We start from the raw sequence: 26,371 nt of genomic DNA, 5'->3' as shown, positions 1-26,371 counted from the left end.
GTTAATTATATAACAACATTTTCAAGTCTTTCCTCATTATTGAGTTAGTATTTTTGGTTTCTCAGACAAGACATCTTATGAGAGTGGAAAACACAAAGTCTCCAAATGTAACTCTACTATTTAACTGTTAGATGTTTTCTTATTCTCACAGCTGAATCCAGGAAAATCTGTTACAGCCAAGTTTCAGTTTCTTCCAACAGACACAAAGCAGGGCAAAAAAAGTTGAGTAATGTCTTTTTTTTATTACACTTTTGGACTGTTTATGATGACAGAAAAGCGGTTAAGTACAGATTTTGCAATGCATAATCATCTCAAAACAGCAAAAACACAACACCAGTGTTTCCACTCACACAGGACTCCATGTTGCAATCCGTCTGATTATGAAAACAACCTGTGAATCTGAAGGACTTTGTTTTGCAGAGTCACACATTTAACAAGCATCCTTTTTTTTTTTTTTTTTTACATCTTTATTCCGTTGATCTGATCTGGCTCGCCTATGAAATACAAGCCAGTGACGCATAAAAGCACCCAAGATGGAGGCGGATGATTTCCCAATTTGTGCTCATGGAACGCAAACAGTCTTACTATGTACAGAAGATTCACAGTAACAGCACAGAGACACACGGAGAAGGAGGGGGGAAAACAAACTGGAAAATGTTTCAGTTCTGTGGCTCGAACTGGGTGAATACAGCCTCACTCATAAAACACACAGCGAACACTTTCTTATCATGTGGGAACCCAAATTTAGTTAGTTTCATCACCAGCTCTCACCGATAACAACCACAAACATGGTCCTGACATGAAGTATATATACATACTGGCATATAGCTACAGTAAATCAGACAGATTACATTTCTTACATGTATACGATTTAAACACATGAAATGGTAACACTCGAAAATATGTGTCAATTAGTGTCGTGTTATCGCCACAAAATAAGCTGTGTTAGATTAGATAACTTTCAGAAGGTGACATGATTCATCAGTTTTCTATTAATTAATAGCGGCCTGTGGAGCGCTCGAGACTTAATACATATATGTTGCAAATAATAACACTGATACATGTGGTCAGATGCGTAGACATACAAATAGTCAGGATGTGCCCACACAGAGCTGTGAACGTCTGCACATTCAACATTCAATACAGTCCTTACAATACATTTATACTGAGAGCGTCAGCACACATACAGCACGTGTCCGAACTATACCCGAATACAGAGTCACAGTATTTCCAAATGTTGTTAATGATATTTTTAAAAATCATCAGCCTTTTCTCAGTCAACGCAGCGGGTTGAATCCATGTGCTACAATAAGTGATGTCATAAACTCCACCTCACACACACACACACACACACACAAAAATCAACAACTGCATATCACGTTCACAATTTTAAAAAGTTGATGTCGGCCGTTTTCCTTTTTATGATGAGATCAGGTGTGTGACCGAATGTGAACTGCTCCCCATGTTCCATCCTCTCCTCCTGTTAGTAACCAGACCTGTGTTTACTTACTGTGTGCGTGTGTGTGTTTGCGCGTGTGCTTCTACACGTTTGTATGTGTATATTCTCAGACCACAGGAAGTCTCTGTAGCTGTTTATAATGTGTCGCCATGAAACAAAAGCCAGAATCCTCAGCCGTGCCAGCCCAGGAGAGAGGAGAGAAAAGAACTGAGGAATGTTCTGCCGGCTGTGTGAAATACTAGAGTCAATAAAATAGTTACTATTATATATATATAAAGTGTTAATGGGAGTGAGCTGTTCATTTGCATTTTAATGTTTCAGTCTTCCGAACGAAAGTCTCTTCTTCTCTTATCTTATATTCACTCTCCTATTTTCCTCCAGTAGTTTGGATTGACTCACATTTAGCTGTTTTCCAGTGTTTCTTTATTAGACTTTTCATTTGTTATTCTTCACTAATAATCTGTCCTAACATCTCTAACATCTGTCCTACCTAAAAACTCCTCGTATATCTCCCCTAAATACAAAATTATTCACTCTGTGACTTTATCGCAGACATGTCAATATCCAGTTTTTCTATCCTGGTAAAAGGTGTTTTAGTACTGCAGAAATGGAGCGTTTGAATCAGTTGCTAAGCATTCATTAAAAGGTGCAATATGAAAGGATTGGTCACCTGTCGAATTCATAGGCCAAACATAGAAGAGGACAGCATACCACCAGAGTAACCGCTAACTGCTGCTTACTGTAGCTACCATTAGCTTGTAAGCTCAGTAACCTGTGTAGCTAGCTCAGACTGGGAGTACTTTCTTTGTTTACTATCAGGACTGTCACCTGTTGAAGTGCAAAGTGGCTATCGGCTATCTGGTTAGCATGCTAACGTCAGCAGATATCTCTGCAAAACAATACATGGACGTCTTTGAGATAACACCAAAACTGCTGTTGTTTAAAACTACAATACTTGCATATTGCACCTTTATCTTGATTTTTATTGAAGTGTAACAGACTATTTTGCTCTTGAAGCGAAGGAAAGGTTGCAAATGTTGGAGTTGGAAATGTGGTTTTTGCTATAATGCTACAGGAATATTCCTATATTAATTGGGATATTTTTCTCTGGGTAGAGGAGGTTGGGGTGTACTTACAGGTTTTGGGGGGCAGGGAAAGGTGCGATCTTGCATTTACTCGGGTATTTTCCTCTTGGAAGGGGGTACCAGGTGTGCTGGCAGTTCAGATGGCAGTTCATGTCCCTCCAGTTTCACTTTTATCAGGTGATTGGCCAACGCAAACTCCTCATCATCAAGCATCCCGTCCTTATCGATATCTGCCAGCTTCCAGATCTTTCCCAGCACTGTGTTGGGCAGTTTTGACTTCACCATCTCCTTCTTGGCGTTGGCTCCTGTCACCTTCCCGTTGACGGGAGATAATGTGTAGAAAATCTCGTCGTATGCAGGTTTGTCACGCGCGACGACCCACTCGGCTTCGTCGATGCCTTCGCCGGCTCCTTCGCCGTACCCGTGGCCGAACGGGCCGTCCAGAGTGCCATCGAACGCACCGCCCTTCACGACTGGGTTGGGACGCTGGGTTTCTTCTTGGCGGACCAGGACCATTAAGCCAGCGATGTCGTTTGCCAGCATGTCATCTACCGCCTCCAGGAGTTTGGGTTTCAGGGGCTGGAATTTGTTGAGATCCTGGGCTTGGAGTTGGTCCTGGAAGAGAAAATAGAGAAAACAAAAACAGCACTATTAGGTCTTATCCATCTTAACCATCTCTATCTGTGAATCTACATTCCTTTGCCCTTTCCCGTTTACCTGCATCTTCTTCAGATTAGGAAAATCTCCAGGTGATATCTGATGCTCTCTCTCTATGCGTTTGTAAATATCCCCCAAACTGGCAATCAGTTCTTTCTTCTTGTTCTCCTTCCCAAACACCGAGGGCATCTCTTTCTTCAGTGCGCTGATGATGTAGGCATGGACCTGCATTGTGAGAGGGAAAGATGCATTTAGTGGGAGAGCAAGTCAGCTTCTTGAAGTTAAAGATTTACTTCTGAAAGGATCCATTCTTGATCACAAGGGGGAGAAAATGCGACTTTGTCAGTAGAAGACGACCAACACATGTATCTGTTGACATGTCTTTATATATCGATGTAGCTCTGCTTGTATCAACGCAATTATGTTTCCACTTCAGAGTACCCGGGACCGGCTGTTCTGCTGTTCCAGTCGTTGTGCAACATATGCTCTGGTATTCTGAATTTCGTCCAGTACATGTATGGGCCATTTCCTGTGTATCTTTTGTGCAAGACATACCGTTTGAATTCTCCACGGGAATGGTGGACCCCGCTGCAGATAGAGAGGTGACTATAGATATATGGGAAAGGGTAAATTCCTGAAATAGTGTCAAAACTGGGTTTGATATGGGAACATAAGGATTGTTGCTTTAAAAAGTGACCTGTGGTAGTTCAACCATCAACCCATTAGATCTGTTGCACATGCAGTGGCCCCTGCTGACTGAATGTTTTTTAGTGCATCACTACTAAAACTTTAAATGTAAGAAGATTTAAATGGGACCCAAATGTATGTATGCTATTTAGATCACAACATACAGGCAAATAAACACATATCTGTGCTAACCAATCTTAAAAGCTGCAAAAAATGCTATTTAATTCACACACAATGAAAGATTCAATCATTAAATCACCTTCAGATAAAGGATCAACAAAGTTTAGACGTTCTTTGTGTTTTATCATTGTTCAGTTCTCAACCTTCATGACAAGATGACGCAAATTTCTGAATAAATGAACAGAGAAGCAGCGGACTGTTTGAACTCAAGAGTCTGGGGACACCAAACATTCCTTCGACCGGATTAGTCATACAGTGAATCTCTCACATTACCTTTGTTTACATTTGTTTTTAATATTCCTCCGAAAAAGGGACGGGAAAACCCATATTTGTTATGTTGCTGTGGCGACATGTTGCAAGCCTTTCCCTGAATCCATCTCGTGTCCTTTGATGCTCATCACACGCTCAGCCCATCAGCTGTCAAACAGGAAAACTGCGCTCAACTCTCAGTTTGATAAATCTGTGTGTGCGTGTGTGTTTGAGTGTGTGCACGGGCACATCCTCTTTGTTTCCTCAAACTAGAGCAGACAGTCGCCTCTCATACCTGACTTCCTGTCCGGCGAGGAAACAGGAAACAATTCACTCAGAGGAGAACACAGCCTAGAGAATTTGTCTGGTTGTATTGGGTCTGTGACAGTGACCAGTTTATTTTGTCAAGGTTAACAGCTGGACGGGGCGGGGCGAGGGAGTGAGTGATGGGAAGCATAAATAGGAAACACCCACACCTGGAAAACAACTGTAAATAAGATGATGTTTTGGATTACAGTTTAATGGAATACCAAATTGATCATCCTTCTTCAGAGGTAAGAAAAGTTGTTTGCAGCTATACAACAGTGCTTTAAACATCCACATCCACTATTAACTACACCTCCAGACAAAGAAACCCCTCTTTGATTTGCCCCTTACCTTGGCTAGTCTTGCCCTCTTGATCAGATCGTTGAGTTTTCTAAGTGCTGCATTTCTGGGTAAAGACTGAATGTCTTTAAATAAGTCCTGCTCCTCCGCTTCAAACAGCTTCCTGTTGTCTGGAATCAACAGAGGGTGGGACCAGAAGGAACCGATGTAGACACGGATCACCTGTCAGGGTGAAGAAGAAGGAGAAATCAACTGTGGGCGGGACTTTAACAAAAAGGTCCACAATCCAATATTTCATTTTTGAAAATGTGAAGGTCCGGTGTGTAGGATTAAGTGGCATCTAGTGTTCCCCCAGCTGGAAAGTTTGGAGCCCAAACTCAAGGCTTTGACTTGAACCGTACCTCAGGGGTGTTGACTATTTTCCCCAGCGACCACATCAGTGCACCATACACTCTCATCAGCTGCTGGGTCTCTATCTGGTCAGCTTTGTTCAGCACAACCCTACAAATAAATCAGCACAAGAGAAACATGTTGATTTGTGTCAAAGACAGAGTGGAGGACATTTAAGCTGCATAAACATCCATTGACGTTGATATGCATGTACAAAAAGAATTCCCGTCTCTTCTGGCGGAGCAAACCCTACAGTACCTGATTTTGTCCTCGTGGTTCTTCAGGGCCTTTATCACCTCGGAGAACTCATCAGAGATGTCCAGTTTGTGTGCGTCAAACAGTAATATGATCCTGTCCACTCGCTCTGCAAACCACTCCAAGACAGCGGCAAAGTCATAGCCTGAGAGGAGGACAAGAAAGGGGGGGGGGGGCGATGTTGTGAAATTAAGATTTCAGATGAAGGACAGGGGAGGTTTGGATAAGTGAGTGTAAGTCAACTGTGCATCAGTTTACTTGCTGTTTCTTTGCTCCCATCCCATACCGGTGTGAAAATAGCATTAAACAGAGGCATTTGAATCTGTGGTAAAACATGATCTCTTATCCATGACCTGAGCCATGAAGCTCAACTGTGATGTTGCAATATTCCCAAGAGGAAAACCATTACAATGGCTTCATGTCATAAAGGAGGCAACAAGAAGGACGCCCATATTACAACATGCTGAGAGGAAAGAATGTCTGTTTACAGATGGAGGCAGCACAGCCAGGGTTCAAGTAAGAGGCTTTTAAAGACTAAATAATGAGGGGGGAAACCAAAAACATTGATATTTTATCAGCAAATCTGGCTCCGATTTATTCTTTTTAAATTGGCATCACTAATGAACAGGTTTAGAGGCAAAAGTTCAACGTATTCATGGCCTTTTTAAATGAATGAACAGAGTAATGAAAGCACGAATAAACAAATTAGTGGTTAAGTCTGTCAGCAGGACTACATCACTGCCTCCTTTGACTTTCTATCCTACACAAGGACAAAACTTACCTGCAGAAATTCCACAGCATATGAGAGGAGAACAAAGGACAAAGGACAGGACGGAGGATTAGTGAGCTAAGATTTCCAACCAAAACTGAAGGACGCAGAAGAGACGCTGAGTCAGTGGTGAACCTGTTACAGCTGGAGTTATGGGACAGCAACTAGGAGGCATCTGCTGTCAGCGGTTACAAGCTTTATGTTAGTCAAGTGAAGGTCAAATGGATTCCCTGAGGAGCTACGTTTGTGGAAACCTCTCTCTAAATTCGATATAAACATTTTTTCACACTGATTCACCTTCATTGCTTCCAGAGAAGCAACCTGCTATTGCTGCTGTGCTGTGGCTGCACTGCTTCTCCTCCCAGTAACGCAATAGTTTACAGAGCAGTGAATGATTTCTTCAATAAACAAGTTTATTTGTTGAACAGAACTTCTCAAACTCTAGTGTTAGCAAGATGTTGAATGTTGAAATTATGTCTCAAAAGCTCCTTTATCAGCAATAACAAAGGTCAGAACAGATGACTGGGATTTGAGCAGTTCAGCGGCTGCAGCAATAAGTACGTAAAGCGTGGAAACTGGTTCAAGCTGCGTCCTTGTGTCCCGTAGGAGCACAGCTGAGAGGAAACAGGGGGCACACTGCTGCTTGGCCAAAGCTGTGGAGGGGTTAAGAGAGATAGATGACTCGATATTTTGAGCTTTAGTGGACAATTCTTCACACAAAGTACTTTTCACATGGTGTGAGGGGGAAAAAGTTGAAGTTGGAAGTTTGTTCTAACAGTGGTGGAAGAGTAAAGGTCAGGGGATCACGAATAAAAATATACGGGTAGGTCAAGGACAGAAGTGTTGCTCGAAGGGGGAATTTATAATTTGGTGGCGGAGAAGAAAAACCACAAGATCACTAAATCCACCCCCCAAAAAACTATGATTTCTCCTTCTGGGAATCAGTAATATAAACCTCACAGGCAGCTGGAAAGTAAATGTTGAAATATCCAGCTCTGATAGTGTTGGGCGGACTGGGAAAAACAGACATTGTAGCTGAAGTTGTCCATGTGAAAAATGTGACGAAATTATCCAATTGGCTTGCAAACAAGGTAAACTCAGGGACAAACACTTATTTTTCCCTCCCGAACCATGTGACAAGAGCCTGATGGAGAACATGTAGCAGTCCATAAAATTCTTCAAAGTATCACTTTAATAAGCCTTTCTGCAGCTGGCTGATGCTCAGCTTTGTTTATCTACAATACCTCCATAAGGACATCTATGTAGGCAGCTATAGCCTGACAACTCCTCATCTGGACACACACACAAATACACATACACACACAAATACAGACATTGATAAAACAATGCAACAGGGTGAAAGAAACATAATAATGGCAAAGAATGAAAAGAATGAGACACACATACAGAAAACGTGTACAAAGTATATACATGACATGCAATAAAGAAAGGGATGGAAAAAAAAGAAAATGAACACACAAACCAAAGCTCCGCAACACACACACATACACATGCACACACACACACACGCTCACTCCGTCCCTAGAGACAACACAGCTGTGCTGACTCAGTAGAGATTGATGTTAGCCTGTATTTTTTTTTATATCCAACCCACAATAGCAGGGTCACACCTCTCGGTGCTGTTTATTTGGTTTGACAGCATTCAGAGGGCAGCCCGGCCGAACACAGACAAAGTAGAGCGGAGATGATGTCCGCCTGCTTCAATCAAATGAATCACTGTTGTAAACGACACATCTGAAGTTCAGCCGGTGCTGACAAGAGTGTTCGAGACAACAACAAGGTTCTCATGTCAAACATTAATCCAGGCCCAGCCCTGCTATGAAGTAATGTGCTGAACTCGATGACCAGAACATGCTCATTGTTCTTATTTAGCTTTTGGAACTTCACAAGTGTGTTTATCTGTTTTATAATGTCAACACTTGTTTAATGATATCGTCCTTCTGCAACTTTTTGTGCAACAGGCGCAGCTGAAATACAGCCAGATATTATGGAAAAACCACATTATCACATCATTATGCAATCATTACATTATCAGGAAATGAAATGATCACTTTGCCCTTAAAAACTGTTTTGACTGCCAATACCTCAATTTACAAATTAAATAATCCACGTTTAACTTTGATCTGAATGCACTCAGGCCCATTTGACACTGAGCAATAATCTATTAATCATTTAATATTGATAAAAGCACTATTACAAACAAGAAGCAAGCATTAATACATGCGTCCCTACTTATCAGTAATTCAATTTCAAGGACATTTCCCAATTACCCGGCTTCTTTTTTGTGATACTCTGAGGTGTTATTGATGCCAAGTGTACTGTGATGACAGTCAACATTACAAATGTCAACAATGTTTTGTTAAAGAGAAACAATCCATGTGGGAGTTACTCAGCATAAGAAATTGTGCAAATGTGCTTCTGTCAGCAGAGAACAAACTAAAGGAGGGAATGAAAGAAATTCAAAGACGGACGACGACAGAGGGAGTGAGTGAATGTGGGTGAGACTAAATTACAGTTGTTGTTAATTATCCCAGCTCTTTTGTTCCTGTTAGCTGTTGGTATGGCAATGCCAGCATTCAGCTCGGGGAATGCCGGCCGTGCTGGACACACATCAGACTGTAAGAAAGCCTTTCACATCTAAACTTCTCCTCACACTGTGGTTTCTGCATTCAGTTCAGCACTACGGCTGGGATCTGTGCACAGCGGGTTCACTCATTTCATAGATAAGGACAATAATCTTTCCATCAAAAATGTTCAGTTATAGTAAATTCCCATGAGCTGACCTGAGATAAGCAGTGGTGGATAAATAAACAGCAACATGCAAATGGAGGGGGAAACGCAGAATGGACGAGATGGAAGAAAGTTAGCTATTGTTGCTTTGTATTGTTGTTCAGTTACAGGGGGACAAAGTCCAGCGGAGGAAAGGAGAAAAAAACAATAACTTTAAAAAGGTGCACGACGTAGTTTTGGAAAAGAAAATCTTCATTGACTGATTGACTGAAGTTAATGAACTGAATCAAAAACTGCCTCCTTTCTAGCTTCAAACTGTGTTCTGGAGAATTTACTTCCCCTCTGAGAACAGCTTGTTTATGCAGTTATGGAAAGATAAATATTATCTTTCAGGTCTTACACAAACTAAAAAAAAAGTGCACCTTTAAAGTTACAAGGTAAGGACACCGTTAGCTACGTAGAAACCACAAAGTTATCTTTGACAAAGCTTTCAATGCACAAATGAACATTATCCGACATCGCTCCCTGAGGGCAGTTGGAGGTTTGGGGCGACTAAACAAACGACGCAAACTGCGTTTTACATTTGCAGAGTTTGTGAAAGTGCTTCCTATGTTACACTACATGTATCATAAATCACTTCCTGCCCTCCATCTGCAGTTATTTGGACAGATGGGGGACATTTATTACAAGCCATAAAAAAAATATCAGTATTTCCCTTTTTTCACTGCAATGAATGCACACCTGCATTACGGAAAGAAACATCTGGAATGTATTTAGACATCAATTCATGAAAAGAAATCTGTGTCTGTCCTCCAAATAAGATCATCATAAAAGAATGTCTTAATCTGCTCAGATTTTTGCGGATGAATAATGCATCACATGTCTCTGAGGGTCAGGTTTTAAAATGTTGTCAGAAATGTGTCGGTGGCCTGCAGAGCTGCTGCAGAAAACCTGTCCAAGAATTTAGCATCTTGCTTTAAATCAACATAGCCAATATCTCTGTGAAAGTGTCCCGTAGTCTCACAAACTCCCGGGTTCAGCACTCAACGGTGCATTGTTAGAAAATGTTAAGTCGGGACTGTGTGCATGCATGTGTGTGTGAGAGAGAGAGAGCGCGTTCAAAGCTCATCTTTTTACTCGCTGCTTCCGGTTCTTTGAAATGAATGAAGCATAATCCTCCTGATAGCTAAAAGCTAAAATAAACACACACACGCAAACATCCAAAGGAAACGCTGACATGGTAGTCCAGAGTTCAGTGGGATGAAGGGGGCTGCAGCTGAATGGGTCCAGTGAACGAACACTGAAACGCACACACAACACACACACACACACACACACACACACACAGAAGAGGATAAAAATGTGTGTGTCTTACCTCGACTTATCCTCTGTTTCTCTCCAGACAGAATCCCTGGTGTGTCAATCACACTGATGCTTTCCAGCACTGGGTTAGGCAGCTGGGCGCACACAAACCTAGAATAGAACACACACACACACACACACACACACACACACACACACACACACACACACACACACACACACACACACACACACACACACACACACACACGAGCAGATGAGAGTTAAAAGAAACTGGACAGAAGTGTAAAACGTTTGAATAACAAACATCATCCCACTCCGGTCGTCCCTCGCCCCCCTCTCCTCCATCTCTGCAGCTCTCCCCCTCGTCTCCAGCTGTATAAATACTAACAGGTTAGCAGTCGTCCTCACTCTGAACCCCCTAATCCCCTCTTGACAGTCAGCGTTTCTTCTGTCTCCTTTCTGCAGCGGTGGGCCCTCGCAGCCAGGACACTACCGCAAGAGCACGAGTTTTTTTGGCATTTTTCCTTTTCCAGAAGGATGACTCTGCAAAGATGACTGGCTGTGTCTCTCACTCTCTCTATCTCTCTCTCTCACACACAGAGCCAGCCATTAGAAGAGAAAAGCCTGACCAGTGAGCAGAGGGAAATTCAATCACACAGGAATGTAGAGCTGTGGTGTGGATTCTCACCAGCACTCTCACCCTCTCTTTCTTCTCCACACTTTCCCCTCTGCGTCCACATGCTTCACCTTCGTACACCACTTTGCATTTTTATAGCACACACACACACACCACCACTCCAAAAGACATCTGACAGCACCTGCCATCAGTCCACTTTATCTAGCACTCTCCCAAGGTGTGCGTTTGCGCGTTTACCTGTTGAGGAAGGCGTTTCCGAACGCGTTCAGCTTTCTGAAGGGCTTCTTGGGGTCCACCACCAAAGCGTTGCCGGGGATGACTCCTTCCGTGTCGCCGTGCATCACCGCGATGAAGGAATCCGTGGTGGGCTCGGGGCCGATTCGCATTCCAGGGAAATCCTGCTCCAACAGGTAGCTGCAGGGGAAGATAGTGTGACGTAGCGTTAAAGAAAACAAGCCGAGATACGAGATGTTTTTCATCAGCTACATGCCGTCTAAGAATAGATGTACCGTACATACAGTTGATCCTTAAAGAAGATGCTACCAAAGACAACGAACAATGGTGTGGAGGGCAGTGTGTAGCTAGCATACTGTAAAATGAAAATACAAGAGATTCATTTGACTTTATTAAGATGTTAGCATCCCAAGGATTTGTCTTGGAGGAAAATGATGTCATTGTAAATTGCATTAAGCATTCAAGCTAGAGAATGCCTACCAACCACTTCCCCATCTGCTTAGTTCCATCATTCTTATGAGTTGAGTGAATCCTGACAGTCAGCTGTAAGTAGCAGGACAGATGTGCGTTACCTCCCCAGCCTCTAGTTTGAAAACGAGTGCCGCGAGGCCTTTTTCAAAGCGATTAATCTGAAAAGGGAAATTGGTCTGGATGGTGGGAGACAGTTAAGAATAAATCATCAGAAAAACAGGTCTGCCTTGATTTAGAAGCTACTGGAACAAAGATTAGGGGAATTTTTACGTCATCGTAGACAGGATAGCTGCCGAGCTCCAGAATGAGCAGCATAACATTTGATTAAGTTCATATTTTGTAAGAGAGTTGAGGTGGAGTCTGTTTTGCCAGAAGAGGACTTAAAGGATGAAAAATCTGGTTGTCGGGAAAATGGTGAGGTATTCAACCCCACAAGGAACAGCATCACACTCTTACCGACATACTGCAAGCTCATCAAACTGCACATGGAAAGATTCAAGATATATTATGCGGGAATTCTGTATTAAAACATTGTAATGTGTAGGTTCATTAGCCCTATTGTTCCAAACAATGTTCAAACCCAGAGAAAGTCTAACAAAAGCAAGGGAACGTTTCATTAGGGTCACCTGTCGTTACTCCCGGGATAGGGAAGTCAGTGAACGAGACAAAATCCAAGGTGACTAAAACTTTAAAAACATTAATCGTCTCGTTTGTGTCGGAGTCGCGTCAGATAGATTTTCGGCAGCAGTGGTGGTTGTTTAATGGCGTGGTCACGACCAGCAAAAATGAATTTGACCGCAGAATCGTTTGTGTTTATTCGCCTTGCTCATGCAGTGTTTATCCACCGCTAATAGCCTGATTACTTGACTCCATTAGCCCTCAGCTATTGTTAGCCAGCAATGGCACACAAGGAGAGTGTGTGCGTTTGTCTGTGTGTTAATATTTAGGTCAACTCACAGTACGTGGCAAGGTGACATAAACGCAGACATTGCTGCTGCGGTCAGGTTGATAGGATTGAAGGTAAATCCACTTTTTAATCCCTAAAAAAAAAAAAGAATATTCTGAGCTCTCCTCCCATCTGTAAACTGCTCCAGATCCAAACAGAGTCCAATTAGAAGTTGCCACCTCTGACCAGCGGCTATTCCCTACAAAACACTTGGCGAAAATGCCATATATGTATGTTTGAATAAATGTTTTTGAGTGTAACTGTAAGATGGAAAATCTTAAGTGCTCTTAAGGGACAAATGACCTTAAACACATAATGGGGCTCAAATAAAAATTGGATTCAGACGACAAATCAGTACAAGAATTTGGTGGACTTCTATCAGTGTGGTCAAGATGAACGGTCAAATATGTTTTGCTTGCCAGATGCTTACTGAAGATGGGGAACAGCTGACAGGGGTGAAAGGTTAAGGAGGACACCAACCATTAAATATTATGTACGTACGGTTTTGGCAGGAACCCCTTTTGGAGGGAACCTACAATAACAACATCCCAAAAAAACAACACATATGTTTTTGGGTGTGAAAGTGCAGATATCTCATCTGATAAAATGCGGTGACATCACATGTGATACAAACGAAGATTAGTGGGTCTTTTTTCTGTCGGGTTTCACAACTCCGACTATATGAAGGTCGCCCATGAAAAAGACGTGCAGGCAAAAAAAAAAGATTTACAGCTTAAAAGGGCCATAAATTTTAAAGTGCGGGATGTGAATGCATTTTAAAGTGCTCCCAGATGTAAGAGCAGTTCACGTATACATCTTCTCCTCACACACACAAAAACACACACACACCTTGTCAGAGGAGCTAGCAGTGCCTGGTAGAGCCGTCTCTTTGCAAACGTGTCTGTGTAGTTCGAGCCATCCTGTCTGCACGTCTGTGGGGAGTGTTGTGCAATGCAAATGCAAAACCACGCACATGTACAGCTTTCTATACTGCGCGTTTGTGTGTGCATACCAGTCTAGTCACCTTGAAGGAAAACATATGCTGCTGTCATGTTCGGCTCTTTTGCAGATGTGTGACAGAAGTGGAAAATCAATACATTTTTCCGCCCTAAAATGAAGACAGACTCACGTTACTGATCTCTGAATAGCTGCCAGAGATGAGAGATTATAGCTCCCTCCTCCAGCATTTCTTATCTTTACATCCACTTTCTCTTCCTTTTTAGCTGCCAGACAGACATCAATTTGCTTTCCATCACTTTTATAAGTCATCATCGTAACTTTCAGGGCCCGAGACCCGCGATAAGAAATCTTGTAGCTCGTTGCAGCTCTGACTGAGGGGTTACTCAGCAGTTTGTACATTCTGCATCTTACTGTCACAATGTCGGTCATGCTGCTGACTTGTGGGTGTTGTCATCAGTGGAAGAGTAGAAGAACAAATAGAAAGCAAGCAGGACTGGAAACCAGGGACAGAGAGAGGAAGAAGAAGGAGAAGGAGAAGAGATCGGGGATGTCTGCGCTGTCCTGTCTTCCAACAGGAAGTCACTAACAGCATCCTCTCTCTGGCTTTCAAAAGGCTAACCCCACTAATTACCCACTATGCTCTGAGAGTGGGTGAGTGTTTGTGTGAGAGGGACAAGTCATTAGAAGCTGCCCCGCAGTTCAAAAGAGGCCCGACACCAAACTGCTAATGCCTCCCGCTGTCAAACACACACAGATATACTCCAGGTCATTAGCTGCTCTTCATACAACTCTGGGAACACAACGTGATCCTTCAAAGAAACGTGGCTTTTCTGATATCAAACGTGTTGTGTTTGGATTACAGATCTAATTCAAACCTCCTCAGCTGAAAACAAGAAGAAAGTTTATGATAAAAGCTTGATGTGAAAGATGCCCATCTGTCTATAACGTATATATGATTAAAGTTTGTTGCCTGTCATATAAACTCTTCTTTACTGGATTTAACAAAGCTTGCAGAGGTGTGGCTGCTACAAGTTTTCCTCAGGGTGTTTTTTGTGTGTGTGACCTTTTAGCTATCTTCCTCTTTTCACCCTGATCTGTGTGTGTTTTCATCATTTTCTATCTAGTGTTTTATGCCAGTTGTGTTCACTGCCTGAACTTGACAAGAGTCAGTTTGGGTGTGTCAGCCTCTCCCGTCCTATCTCTCTGGTGGCCCCCCTGCCTTCATTCTCCCACTCTATTTCTCTCTCTCTCTATATATATATGAAGCTCTTCGTGTGCGTGTGCTGTATTTCTCACCGTATGAAGCTGGTCTTGCCAGTGGAGTACTGGCCAACCAGTAGGACCATGGGCTTGTTGTCAAAGTCAGCATCCTCCAGCGCCGGAGAGTGGAACTCGTGGAACTTGTAGCTCTCCTCCAGTGGCAGGAGTTTGGTTTTGTAGAGCTTCTTAAGTCCATCGCTGACCGTCTGAAAGACTTCTGGGTCCTTCTTCCTCCGGTCGTCGGTTCCAAGCCAGCTGAACATCGTTGCTGGTTGCTTTTTCCTTTTTTTTTTTTAGACTAGTAAAGCCTCCAGTGGGTGTAACTGGTCAAAGATGTTTAATCTGTCGTTGACTGATTAAAACTAATTCCAAAAAAGCGTGTGAAAATCTCACCTAATTAAAAACAAACCCTCATAATCCACCTTAAATCCCAACAAAAAAAAGATAAGTGCCGTACACACACTGAAAAATAATCTATACTGAAGTTTCCTCCAGGTTGTATTTCTGGAAAGGTTCTCAAAAATAGATTAGAATCATTTAAAAAGTCTGTTTTGAAAAATAAAATGCACAAAAATATCTTAAAATCTAAGATATTTGATCTCACATCAGTCTCAGGAAGAAAATATAGATTTATTAATAGTCAGTGTTTCTGTCCTGCTGCACTGACTGGGTGGTGACTATTGTTATTGATGGTGATATTGATCGGAGCTGATGTTATTTTCAGCCTAGCTGAAATCTGTTTCCAGATTTTCTGTCTCTGTTAATGTCTATACCTGAAAATAATCGAATTTTGTTGTGTATTTTATCTGAATTTACCGTAAACGTGACCCTTTAAATGCACTCTCATCATCCAGTCCATCGATCCTCCCAACTCCAGGCCACTTGTGCTGCTGGGCCGAAAACCACCGCATTCAATGACTTTGTTGTTGTTTACCAATATCTCTCAGTAAACAAACACTGCCCGGGAAAACAAACAAAAGCCTAAATCGTGGCGTTCACATGCACAACATCACGTTACCGCGATTCAATTTCGTCCAGGCGCTAGCAGAGGAATCCCCCAAAAAATGATGCACCGAGCTGCTGTCAAGAGCGCAACCGCCGTTATTGTTCAACGGCTCCCGCTGTCCTGCTCTCAAAACCGAGCCGGACCTCCTCACACCGACCAGAACTCTGTCGTGTTCGTGTCTAGAAAATAAGAGCAGCCCTGTCTGGCTGGTGGTGAAACGGGCGGTTTTCTGTCACAGCACGGCGGTGAATGTAGCAGCAGCTGATGTCCTGCAGCTCAATTTAAATGCCGAGTCGAAGGAAACCCGAGCCCGGCGGAAGTGCCCAACGGCTGGCAGTCCGACCCACCGCGGTCCCGCCCATGATGCTGGAGCTGAAGCCGGGCGGGACGACGCCATGATGGATGAGGAGAGATGGAGGTGCAGCTTCCGTTGAGGCACAGCGCGCCACCTAAAGGTAAAGATACAAACATTCAAATGTCTCTTGCTCTGAGGGGATAATACAGCTTATTTTCATACATTAAATAAGCACATTATCAATGGTTTCCCTAAAACTGAAATAACCCATGTCATCGATGGAATGTAGCCATATTTAATTAGCTAACACTAGCTAATGAAAAACTTACTTGTACTTGAATATCTCACTTTTGTTGAAACTTTCTACTTTTAATTCCTTAAAATACATTTGACAAATATTACCAGTTTCTTTTCATATTGAGATTTTTAATTTACAACACGTTTTAAAAGGGTTATGTATCAATGTAGCCAAAGTAGCATGAGCTTTAACCACCTTAAGCTGCTACAACAGGAAAATGCTACTTAAATATTAATGCTTTGTTATTACCAATCCATTAATGTTACATAAGCATTACTTTTACTTTTGTCACTTTGAGTATAATAATACTTGTAGACTTTTACTTAACATTTTCTATGCAGGACTTTCATTTGTTATAAAGTGTTTCTAGGGTGTGTTATAAGTAAATTCATATTTTTCTCCAGCAGTGTCATTGCTACATTTCATAAAGTTTACAGTCATTCTGGAAATATTGGCTGCAATAATGTCCATCTTCCTTCTATATATTCAGTCCAAAGTGGTGTATAAGTGGTGATGTCCTGTATTTCCTTTCTGTAGTGTCAAATGACAAATTACACATATTTTCCCAGAAATGTCAAGCATGGACCACAGGTTCATGAATGTAAAAAAAACATTATTCATTCATATATATTAATATATTATAAATGTAGTGTTGATCTCTGTAGTGGTGATATAAAATACAATTTCATGATGTGTTTGCAGTTTGGCCAGCAGATGTCTCTGTTTTCATCGTGTTTCAGCTTTTGGATGAGAAGGTAATCAAAGTGAAAAACAAAGGTCAGCGTCAGCCCATGCAAAAATTGTGAGAATATTTTAGAACTGTAGATTCTTCCTGAGAATATATATAATCTAGTGAGTAAAAAAAACCTTAAGTGAGAAAAAGAAAACATTGGTGAAAGAATAAATACATAGCAAAACAGAACAGCTGACAAGTTGACTTCATTAGTTTTTATTTTGAATATACAATCATTCTTAAATCATACAAAACTATGACAAAAATATCACTGACTTCTTTCCCTAAGTGAAATCATTTTAACAAAACGGATACAACTTCATACACAGTATTGTACTTCTCATCAGATTGCAGATAACCTGAGTTAAGGAACATAAACCTGAAACCGCATGTACCTGCAGACTTTCATTACTCATGTTTGCTGTGGCTTTGGATACACGCATGTTACTGGTATACAGGAAGAGGTTTTACTGTAATTTACTGCCAAGTAAATTTCCAAGGTCAGACCATGAGGAAGCAAAACACTGGTAACTACTGTATGTGTATAATGAAAGATCAAGACGTCCAGAATAACAAACAAAAAAGAAGAACAGCAAAGAGCAGAATGATTTCCTCTTTTACTACGTACCGAAACATCATTTATAAGGCAGTCTTCTGAATAACAAAGGTACAAAGGTACAAAAGTGCAAGTGAAAGTATTAACTGTGCTTCAATCAATACATATTTTTAAATAGTATTTATGTTCATGGAATTCACAAGGGAAAGTAGTAAATAATTAAGTATAACAACCTGTAGACGAGACAACATAAACTATCCTGACAATCCCAGCCCTTATTTATAGACTCTCTAGTAGAATGGTATGAGGTTTTGACGGTACGAAAACCATCTCAGATAATATCACGGTTTTAAAGTAAATGGTATTACACAACTATTACACTTGCTATAATTAGTTATAATGGCCTTTGACAGAATGAGGAGGTTTTTTGGTCGAACAGACTCCATATCATAATTTCACTAAAATATTATGTTTTGTCAGACATAAACCTTAACACAACGTAAAATATTACATTTTTATAACACTAATATGTAGAATTCAATATCACAGATAAGCAAATATAGCCTACATGTTACTCTAATAACCTATCTTCATATACCTTGAAAACTGTATACTGGTGCAACCGTAATCACTAGATTGAGTAGAAAAAGTATAAACAGTACAGTGCTGTCGTTTTTACTTCATTATACAGTAATAGAGCACAGACACAAAGACGCACATTGCATTCATCTAAACACCTGAATTTCCTTCATATATATATATTTAAAAAAAAATGGTGTGGTAGTACGAAACTGATGCTTCAAATACTGAGTGAAGAAAGAAGGAATTAATTACGTTATGAATCACACCAATTTGCCGCCAACAGACAAACAAATCCCAGGGTGATTTAATAAGCGCAATTTAAGTGCTTCACCAGGGACAAAAACAGGAACAGAGTAAATCAAAACTAACCACAACTACTTCTGCTTGACTTATTATCAAGTAAACACATATATTCCAGTCATGGAGTACTGGCGAACAAAATATTAAAAACAAACTGCAAAAGTAAAAGAAAACACCCAGGTATAGTGTCTTTATAAGGGCCTTTGTACTACGATTAAATCCTAAAGATTTTTCAACCTGACCACAAAATCTTCCACAATATGTTATTTCAAGTATGAATTTGGAAAAATCATGTCACAGACGCCGATCCACAATAGTACATTAGTGCTCTGTTTGGGTTGAGAGCTATTGCACTGGTGACCATGGTGTATATGGTATATCAGTAACAAAACTTTGCTACAAGGTAAGAAGAGCTTTGTCTTCATATCAAGTACAAATAAAACACAGAGTACATTGACTACGTCTCAACAGATTTTGCTCAAAGTCAAGGCAAACACTTCTCTCTAGGCACGATAATTTCCTTCAAAGTTGATTCCAATTTAAAACTGTCGATCTTGATAATAATAATAGTATCAACAGGAAAATAATAATAATGAATCAACATTCACAGATACAAAAACAAAACCTACAACACTAATAAGTGCTCCTTAGTATTTGATAGTATCACGCGTATTTTATATAAAACTGGTTTCCTTCAATTCAGTTCTAAAGATTTATATTTTCATCATGATGTGTAAGTCTTAAGTGCAGAAGACGAGCATTTCTGTAATAATGTGGTAAATATATTGATGAATATCATCTACGGGTCCATCGAGATTACCAAGTTCCATTTGGTGAAAATATCATCCACCTCCCCTCTTTCCCTTGCTCTCTGTGCCTCTGCTTCTTCCTCTGACCCTTGTCTGACAAACACATTTGCCAACCTCAACTCGCCCTTCATCGCACTCACCTTCTCTCCTCCCGCTCTGTTCTCCCTCCCCTTCTCTCCCTGCGTCGACCCATCCGACTCTACTACTTCGGTGAAATCCATCGCCATGTCTGGCAACACTAGTTTCCTAGTGTTGGGATCCCAATCAATAAAGATAGTTCCCTCCCCTTCCTCCTCTTCCTCATCTTTCTCAGTTTCATCTGCTGTAGCCAGTCTCACAACACTGTAGTCATCTGATAAGTAATTTGATTGGTTAACATGGGAGGAAGACCTTACTTTGTTGTTCTGAGAGGCATAAGCAGAGAGAAGAGGTACCCCCTCACTCTCACTTACTTCCTCCACACCTCCATTGCTCTGTCCATCTGCTCTTACTCTCACATTTTGGTTCATTTCATCCTCCATTCCTCCCTCCTTCGTTTGCACATTCAAAGGAATGTGGAAGAGGCCATTTTGTGGGGTTCTGTTTATAAACAAACCTGGAATCTTTCTATCCTCCTTCTCTCTATCCACCTCTCCCTGAAAAGACAGTGATGGTGTCTGACTTTGGGTTGGAGGAACTGAACTTACCTGTGAACATGCACGCGCCTGTGTAAGTGTGTTCATCTCCATCTGTGCACGTGTTTGTGAGCGTGTCTGTGCGGATATCTGCGAGTGGTGGGACTTTTTCTGAGGAGCATAAACTCCAGAGGCGTCACCGTCCTCAACTCTCCCCTCATAACTGTCTCTTGATCCGCCATTCTGATGTTCATGTCCAACTTCTCCGTCGTCATGCCGCCAATCTCTGTCATTGACAGGAGCTACGGCAACAAACGCATAGGCAATTGATACATCATCCAAGGGTCCCTCGGGTTCTTGGGGTGTTTCGGACCTCTGGGGGGCGTATCCTGGTGGGGGACCTGCGATAGGTGGCTGCTGCTTGGGCCATTCAGTGTCTGATACGATGGGGATGACAGGATTGTCAGGGATGGACGTCACAGGGGGCCACGTCAGAGAAGGCCAATTATAAGAAGACTGGTTCTGGAAGTTAAAAGAGTGTGGCATTATAAAAATCGACCTTTAGCTTCTTATTAGCTTAGATTATTTCTAAGGCTGGCTTTCAATTGAACATCTGTTGTCTTTGAAACCAAGCTGATATTTTCTCATGACATGTCAAAAGCTCCTGTTGTTTTTACAGTCCCGATTCTGAAAAAATTTGGGACGCTTTTGAAAACATTAATAAAACAGAATTAACAGTCCTTTTTGACATATTTAATGTTTTAGATCATCAAATTATTTTTTGTAAATAAATGCATGTTCTGAATTTGATACCAGCAACGCTTTTCAAACGAGTTGGGACTGGGGCAACAAAAGACTGGGGAAGTTGTGTGGGACTGCATTCTGTTTTTATTTAAATTTTACACAGAGTCCCAACTTTTTTCTTTTTTCAGGTTTTACAACCATGCAAGCAAACTGGTTTTAAAGGAGAACTTCTGTCGATTTAAACATGCAGCTTCATTGCTCAAGCTACCCTTGACTTGCCAGTACCGAAGACGCGAACAAATTTGGTCCAGCCATTACAGAGCTCCGTGAACGGAGACTTAGCATTGAACGCTAACAGCATGGGGTCAGAACTTTGCACTGTGTTTTAAGCGTCTTAACATGCTCCACATCTCACACCAAAAGTTATGCAACATCAGCAGACACCTTAGCACACAGCACTGTAGCGTGTATGACTCAAAATGAATAAAAAAGTAGTTAAAACAGTGTGTTTGTGCAAGGAGCTACTTACCTGTTTGTTGACATCCGTGTGTTCCGGTAGCAAGACCAAACTAGCATATCCATCGAGTGTGCACTTAACAGGCTTAACAGGCTATTGTAAGGCTCATGGCTCATGACAGGCTGTAACAGGGACATGTACATTTTGAACATAAACACGAAAAAGCTGGATTACGTTTCCGTCTCCGCCAGTGAGGGAGTAAGTGCACGCTCGACGGATTGACTAGTTTGGTCTAGCTACCGGAAGACACGGATGTCAACAAACAGGTAAGTAGCTCCTTGCACAAACACTCTGTTTTAACTACTTTTTTATTCATTTTGAGTCATACACGCTACAGTGCTGTGTGCTAAGGTGTCTGCTGATGTTGCATAACTTTTGGTGTGAGATGTGGAGCATGTTAAGACACTTAAAACACAGTGCAAAGTTCTGACCCCATGCTGTTAGCGTTCAATGCGAAGTCTCCGTTCACGGAGCTCTGTAATGGTTGGACCAAATTTGTTCGCGTCTTCGGTACTGGCAAGTCAAGGGTAGCTTGAGCAATGAAGCTGCATGTTTAAATCGACCGAAGTTCTCATTTAAAATCTGCACTGTGCTCACATCCTGCTGGTGGAACAGCAGGTGGTGGAGGGTTAAATGTCCAAGTTGACAAGTTGTAATTACATTAAGGACAATAATTACACAAAAGGCAGTGTGGGTAAAAGTGTGAATGTGTTTGTTTGCATTACCAGGAATAATGGGCTCTTCTGTCCCTTCCCTGCTAGGTAGTGATGGAGAAGGTAGCCAGCCACCACCATAATACATATGAACGCAGATGGGACAACAATACCCACAACCACCCTCTTCAGCTGGTCAATCACAGGGTCTGGAGAGGTGAATCAAGAAAATGTCACACAAATGCTTGATAATCACAAACACAAACAGTACAAGAGGTCCAGACACAAACACCAATCTTTGTTTCACTTTTGTATCAGGTTGAGTCGCATTCCTTTTATTCTACCAGTCAAACAGGGAGGAAAGTATTTGCTGTCAGTGTGGTTGTACCTTGAGGTGTGGTTATGCAGTGCCATGCTGAGGACTGACACTGGACAGGCATAGACAGGAATTTTGTCTTGGCAGAGAAGCAGTACTGTGTATTGTAGTCTATCAGGCGATATTTGAACGGACCGGAGACCTCTGGGAAATGGCTCTACGAACAAACACTCATAGATTAGTCCGTGCTGTAGGAGAACTTCATGTGTGCTTGATTTAACAGCCTCTCTGTGCAAGACGGTATGAGACAAGCTATATTTTTACTCACCATCTGGCCACGATGGGTATTGTGGATGGAGAGGTTGTATCTCATGTGGGGGTAAAGTGTTGCCATGGAAACCACTGGGGTGTGGTTGTTAGGCTGATATCTCATTGGTCCCTTCAGAGTGACGACGGCGGTGTTGTTCTCAATTTCAATAGAAACCAGTGGAGGACCAAACGTAGCTATTGAGATAGGCAAAAATATTTCAGTTTTGAAAGATTACGAATATTTTAGGTTGAAATGTTAATGTTAAATTAATATAAAATTCAAGTTAGACACAAACACGGCAAGAGGCAGACATTAAAGGCCAATAAAATCAGATAGTTTGCAAAGGAGACGCAGCTCTACTTGGAATTGAACATCAAACTAACTGAAAAATCAGGACAGGATTGATTTAGAATTTGTAAAATTCTACTCGAGGAGCCTGATATTATGAAAGCGGAAACAGAGCTTGTCTGCATTGTCTCCAGAATGTCATACAGGATTCCGACTGAACCATTGGGCACTATCGGAGCCAAGTTCAATGGGTCAATCTGTAGTATTTTGTAAAAGATTAGAAGTAGGGGACATCTCAACTGTCTTTTTGTCCAGCCTTCCTGTCTGTCTGTTTTTTATTTATGTCACAGCTAATATTCTTTGACAGAATGTCACTTTAACTTACTGTCCCACTTCGGATCGAATCTCTGTGTCATGACCCATTTGGATGAAGCTCTTTTGCTCACAGCCCGAACCCTGGCAAAATATCCATGGTCCAGATCCCATGTCTCATTGCTCAGATCGCACCAGCGCCGCACCGTTTCTGTACACCGCCACACTGCCCTCCAGTGCGCCCGTCTTCCTTTCCTGTCTTGAACGCTGTCCCCATAGCTGGGAAAGACAAGATCAGAGAATGTCTGCTTTGAAAACCGGCAAAAGCATGGACAACAAGTACCGAGGGAGTGAACTTGAAAATACACTCCTCTCTCCTCACTCAATCCCCCCTCAAGCAAGAAAAACTCCAGCTTACGTAGGCTGTTTTGTTAGATCTAGTTACATTTTTCTTTTGTTTTTCTTCCTCTCTTATTTCTGTTTCTTTGTGTCAGCAGATACCTTTGAGGCATTCTAAAGAAAGGCAAATTTAAGTCTATTCATTTCAGCTTTAACCAGGTAAAGTAGTATTACCAATGCAATACAATATCTTTGTTCCCTCGACCGTTTTTTTTTCCAAAATCTTCACTTACATGGCATACTGCACTGTAAAGTGTGTGTCATCCGGTGTGCCATTTCCTGGAACCCATTGCAGTGTATTCCTTAAATTCACTGAGGAGAAGATGACATTGATGGGGCTGGGAGGAGCGGAGGAGACTGAGGAGGAAAAAAGAAAGTTGAGATTCAGAAGGATAAGAGACACATGTTTACTGTAATATGAAATCATTCTGTTTGTTGTTAGATTTTCTACAAGCCTCTGGTTACACAATTCAATCTCACACGGTGGTTCGTCGGTTAACTTCCTCTTGTGTGTTATTGTACCACAGAAGGACTCTTTAATACATGACATTGTTGTGCAATGAAACCCCTGGCGTTTTTAACTATCTTTGCACGAGACCAGTGTAGTGAAAAGTACCCAAAAGTCATACTTGAGTAAAAGTCCAGATTTAGTGGCCATATATTATTTTGGTAAAAGCGAGTCACCCATGAGAATAGCATTTTGATAACAGTCAAATACTTTTGGTCGAACCATTAATTGGACAATTATTGTATGTGACACTCAGCATTTTTTTGATCATATAATCCACAAGTGTAGTGCTGTAAAAGTGTATTTGCCTCCAAAATGTAATGGACTGGAAGTATAAAGTAGCAGAAAATGGAGACGCTCAAGTAAAGTGCAAGTGCCTCAGAATTGCACCTAAGCACAGTAGTTGAGTAAATGTACTTAGATTACATTTCAGACCCAGTTGATGAGAGTTTCATTGTGAGAACCATGTAGGTAGGTTGCAGACATGTGACCTGCTGTTTGATTTAACATGAAACTCCACACATGATTAATTAACGTGATTTTAATGCCACATACACACCCAAAAAACAGCTGTGATCCATTGTTGTACCTACGTTACAGAGGCCATGACACCATGACGACAAGCTATGTACAGGAATATTTGATGTAATATAAGTCAAGTCTTTATTATTGTGTCATCCAGCTATGTCCACCATGTGTGAGCTTAAGACACCATACATTCATTTGTTTGCATGTTGTAATGATAAATCATTTTTTTATTATGGGAACCTACTTAAACATCTTAAAACTTACTGGATGATGAGTGATGTTCTGTGGTTTTATGTGGTTGGAATCACATCAGGCCACCACACACACACACACACGCATGCACGCACACACAGGCGTTCAGTGGAATCAGTTGTTCACAGAAACCAAATAGCCCAATAAAGCTCCAGTCCAAACCAAAGTTCATTTAGCACCATTTTATAGCATCACAAAGCTCAGTGACAGTCCGCATGATCTGAACAAACCATAACTTAGTGTCGTCATCACTGCATTACTAAAAATCAGCAAACTTTGATGTTTTAATTTCCTGTTACATAACGAGGAAAGCTTACAATTTAGGTTTTACCTTACAAAAAATCAATATTTAGCAATGACCTGTTGAAACAAGAATGTGAGGTAAAAAAAAATGCAAATAAAATACAAAACCCAGAGTGCTCATCAAGTTACCTGAGCAGTGCAGAGCCCCCAGGCTGAGAAGAATGAACAGAGTCCACATCTCTGCATGGGGCGCTCATGTTTTCACAACATTTCTCCGGCAGCTTCTCGCCTCCTCCAGCGGCCTGTCGGCTCTGCAGGCTCGGTCACCTGCTCCGGCGGCTCAGCTGTCGGTAGCCCGGTGTTAATCCACACGATAAAACAAAACAAACAGACCAGAAGAAACGAACAGCTACAAAACAAACACGCACTTACATCCAGGCAGAAAGAGTGGATTAAGGCCGTATAGTTGGATAAAGGTGAGTGGCAGCCAGCTGAACCCTAAACTGTTTATGGTTCTAGTAAAACAAGCCGCGCGACAGCTTTCCGTGAACGAGGACGGAATGTGACCTCACTAGTTTGTTCACATTACACCTGTGCAGGTGGAGGCGCGCGCGAACGCGCGTGCGTCGCTGGAAGAAGTAAACCGCGCCATTAAGCTACTTCATCAGAAGACCATAAAAAAAACTCCAGATTTGAGTCATTCTAGCGGTGACTTACATCACCAACACAACAGAAATACATGACATTGCTAATGTAAAATGTCCCCTGTGTGGTTTATTATTATTGATTAAGCAACATGTAAGCATTTACAAATGTATACTTTATGTCGTTTATGGCAAGTTTGATTGATAACAATACAGTATATTTTAGAGGTTGATCATAATTATACACCATATACATGTATATTATCTATTAATACAGTAAACTACATTTATTTCCATCCCTTATCATTTTTATTTAATGTAATAACGTTAAACTCGCCTTGAGCTTTAAGAAAAAAAGTGTTTATATAAACTGTACAGCTACCTGTACTACACAAGCCTGTTTTTACTTTAAATGAGTGGGCCTGTATGTAAATACAATATTTCTTAATAATTATATTATTTATTTGCACATACATAGTGACTTGATGATCTTAATCTGTAAGGCCCCTACAGCTGTTGTAGATGATGTTGTACAGAAAATG

General features: G+C 41.4%; 2 protein-coding genes and 1 long non-coding RNA gene across 3 annotated transcripts; 1 reads left to right on the top strand and 2 right to left on the bottom strand.

The window, feature by feature from the left end:
* Positions 1 to 222: 222 nt before the first annotated feature.
* ehd3 (EH-domain containing 3) lies at positions 223 to 16,242 on the bottom strand. The gene is made up of 8 exons (XM_030405045.1): positions 14,959 to 16,242; positions 11,289 to 11,465; positions 10,464 to 10,561; positions 5,572 to 5,713; positions 5,325 to 5,424; positions 4,975 to 5,145; positions 3,262 to 3,426; positions 223 to 3,159 (listed from the first exon to the last, which is right to left on the bottom strand). Exons 1-8 carry the CDS (start codon positions 15,183 to 15,185, stop codon positions 2,632 to 2,634), a joined length of 1,608 nt encoding a protein of 535 aa, XP_030260905.1. The 5' UTR covers positions 15,186 to 16,242; the 3' UTR covers positions 223 to 2,631.
* Positions 16,243 to 16,256: 14 nt separating this feature from the next.
* On the top strand, positions 16,257 to 22,266 carry LOC115573937 (uncharacterized). The gene is made up of 3 exons (XR_003982384.1): positions 16,257 to 16,383; positions 17,224 to 17,276; positions 22,138 to 22,266. It is a non-coding gene; the product is annotated as an uncharacterized LOC115573937 (long non-coding RNA).
* On the bottom strand, positions 17,455 to 25,721 carry il20ra (interleukin 20 receptor, alpha). The gene is made up of 8 exons (XM_030405044.1): positions 25,618 to 25,721; positions 25,375 to 25,529; positions 23,888 to 24,011; positions 23,329 to 23,534; positions 22,674 to 22,849; positions 22,418 to 22,562; positions 22,102 to 22,238; positions 17,455 to 20,637 (listed from the first exon to the last, which is right to left on the bottom strand). The coding sequence occupies exons 2-8, from the start codon at positions 25,421 to 25,423 to the stop codon at positions 19,492 to 19,494; spliced, it is 1,983 nt and encodes a 660-aa protein (XP_030260904.1). The 5' UTR covers positions 25,424 to 25,529; positions 25,618 to 25,721; the 3' UTR covers positions 17,455 to 19,491.
* Between the last annotated feature and the right edge of the window lie 650 nt (positions 25,722 to 26,371).

Source organism: Sparus aurata, chromosome 22 (genome assembly GCF_900880675.1).
Source record: "Sparus aurata chromosome 22, fSpaAur1.1, whole genome shotgun sequence".
In the NCBI taxonomy this organism is placed as follows: Eukaryota; Metazoa; Chordata; class Actinopteri; order Spariformes; family Sparidae; genus Sparus; species Sparus aurata.
Note: the sequence above shows the minus strand (reverse complement) of the source record. Positions and strands in the feature narration are given on the sequence as shown.

Bases quoted from the DNA above. Each gene is read 5' to 3' on its own strand.
- ehd3 (XM_030405045.1), bottom strand. From the start codon at position 15,185: ATGTTCAGCTGGCTTGGAACCGACGACCGGAGGAAGAAGGACCCAGAA. The intron at 10,562-11,288 runs GTAAACGCGCAA...GTTCTATTCTAG, and splicing joins GGAAACGCCTTCCTCAACAG to GTTTGTGTGCGCCCAGCTGC. The intron at 3,160-3,261 runs GTAAACGGGAAA...TTTCTCTTCCAG, and splicing joins CTAATCTGAAGAAGATGCAG to GACCAACTCCAAGCCCAGGA.
- il20ra (XM_030405044.1), bottom strand. From the start codon at position 25,423: ATGTGGACTCTGTTCATTCTTCTCAGCCTGGGGGCTCTGCACTGCTCA. The intron at 23,535-23,887 runs GTAAGTGAAGAT...TGTCTTTCCCAG, and splicing joins TTTACAGTGCAGTATGCCAT to CTATGGGGACAGCGTTCAAG. The intron at 20,638-22,101 runs GTAATGCAAACA...TTTAACTTCCAG, and splicing joins AGAAGAGCCCATTATTCCTG to AACCAGTCTTCTTATAATTG.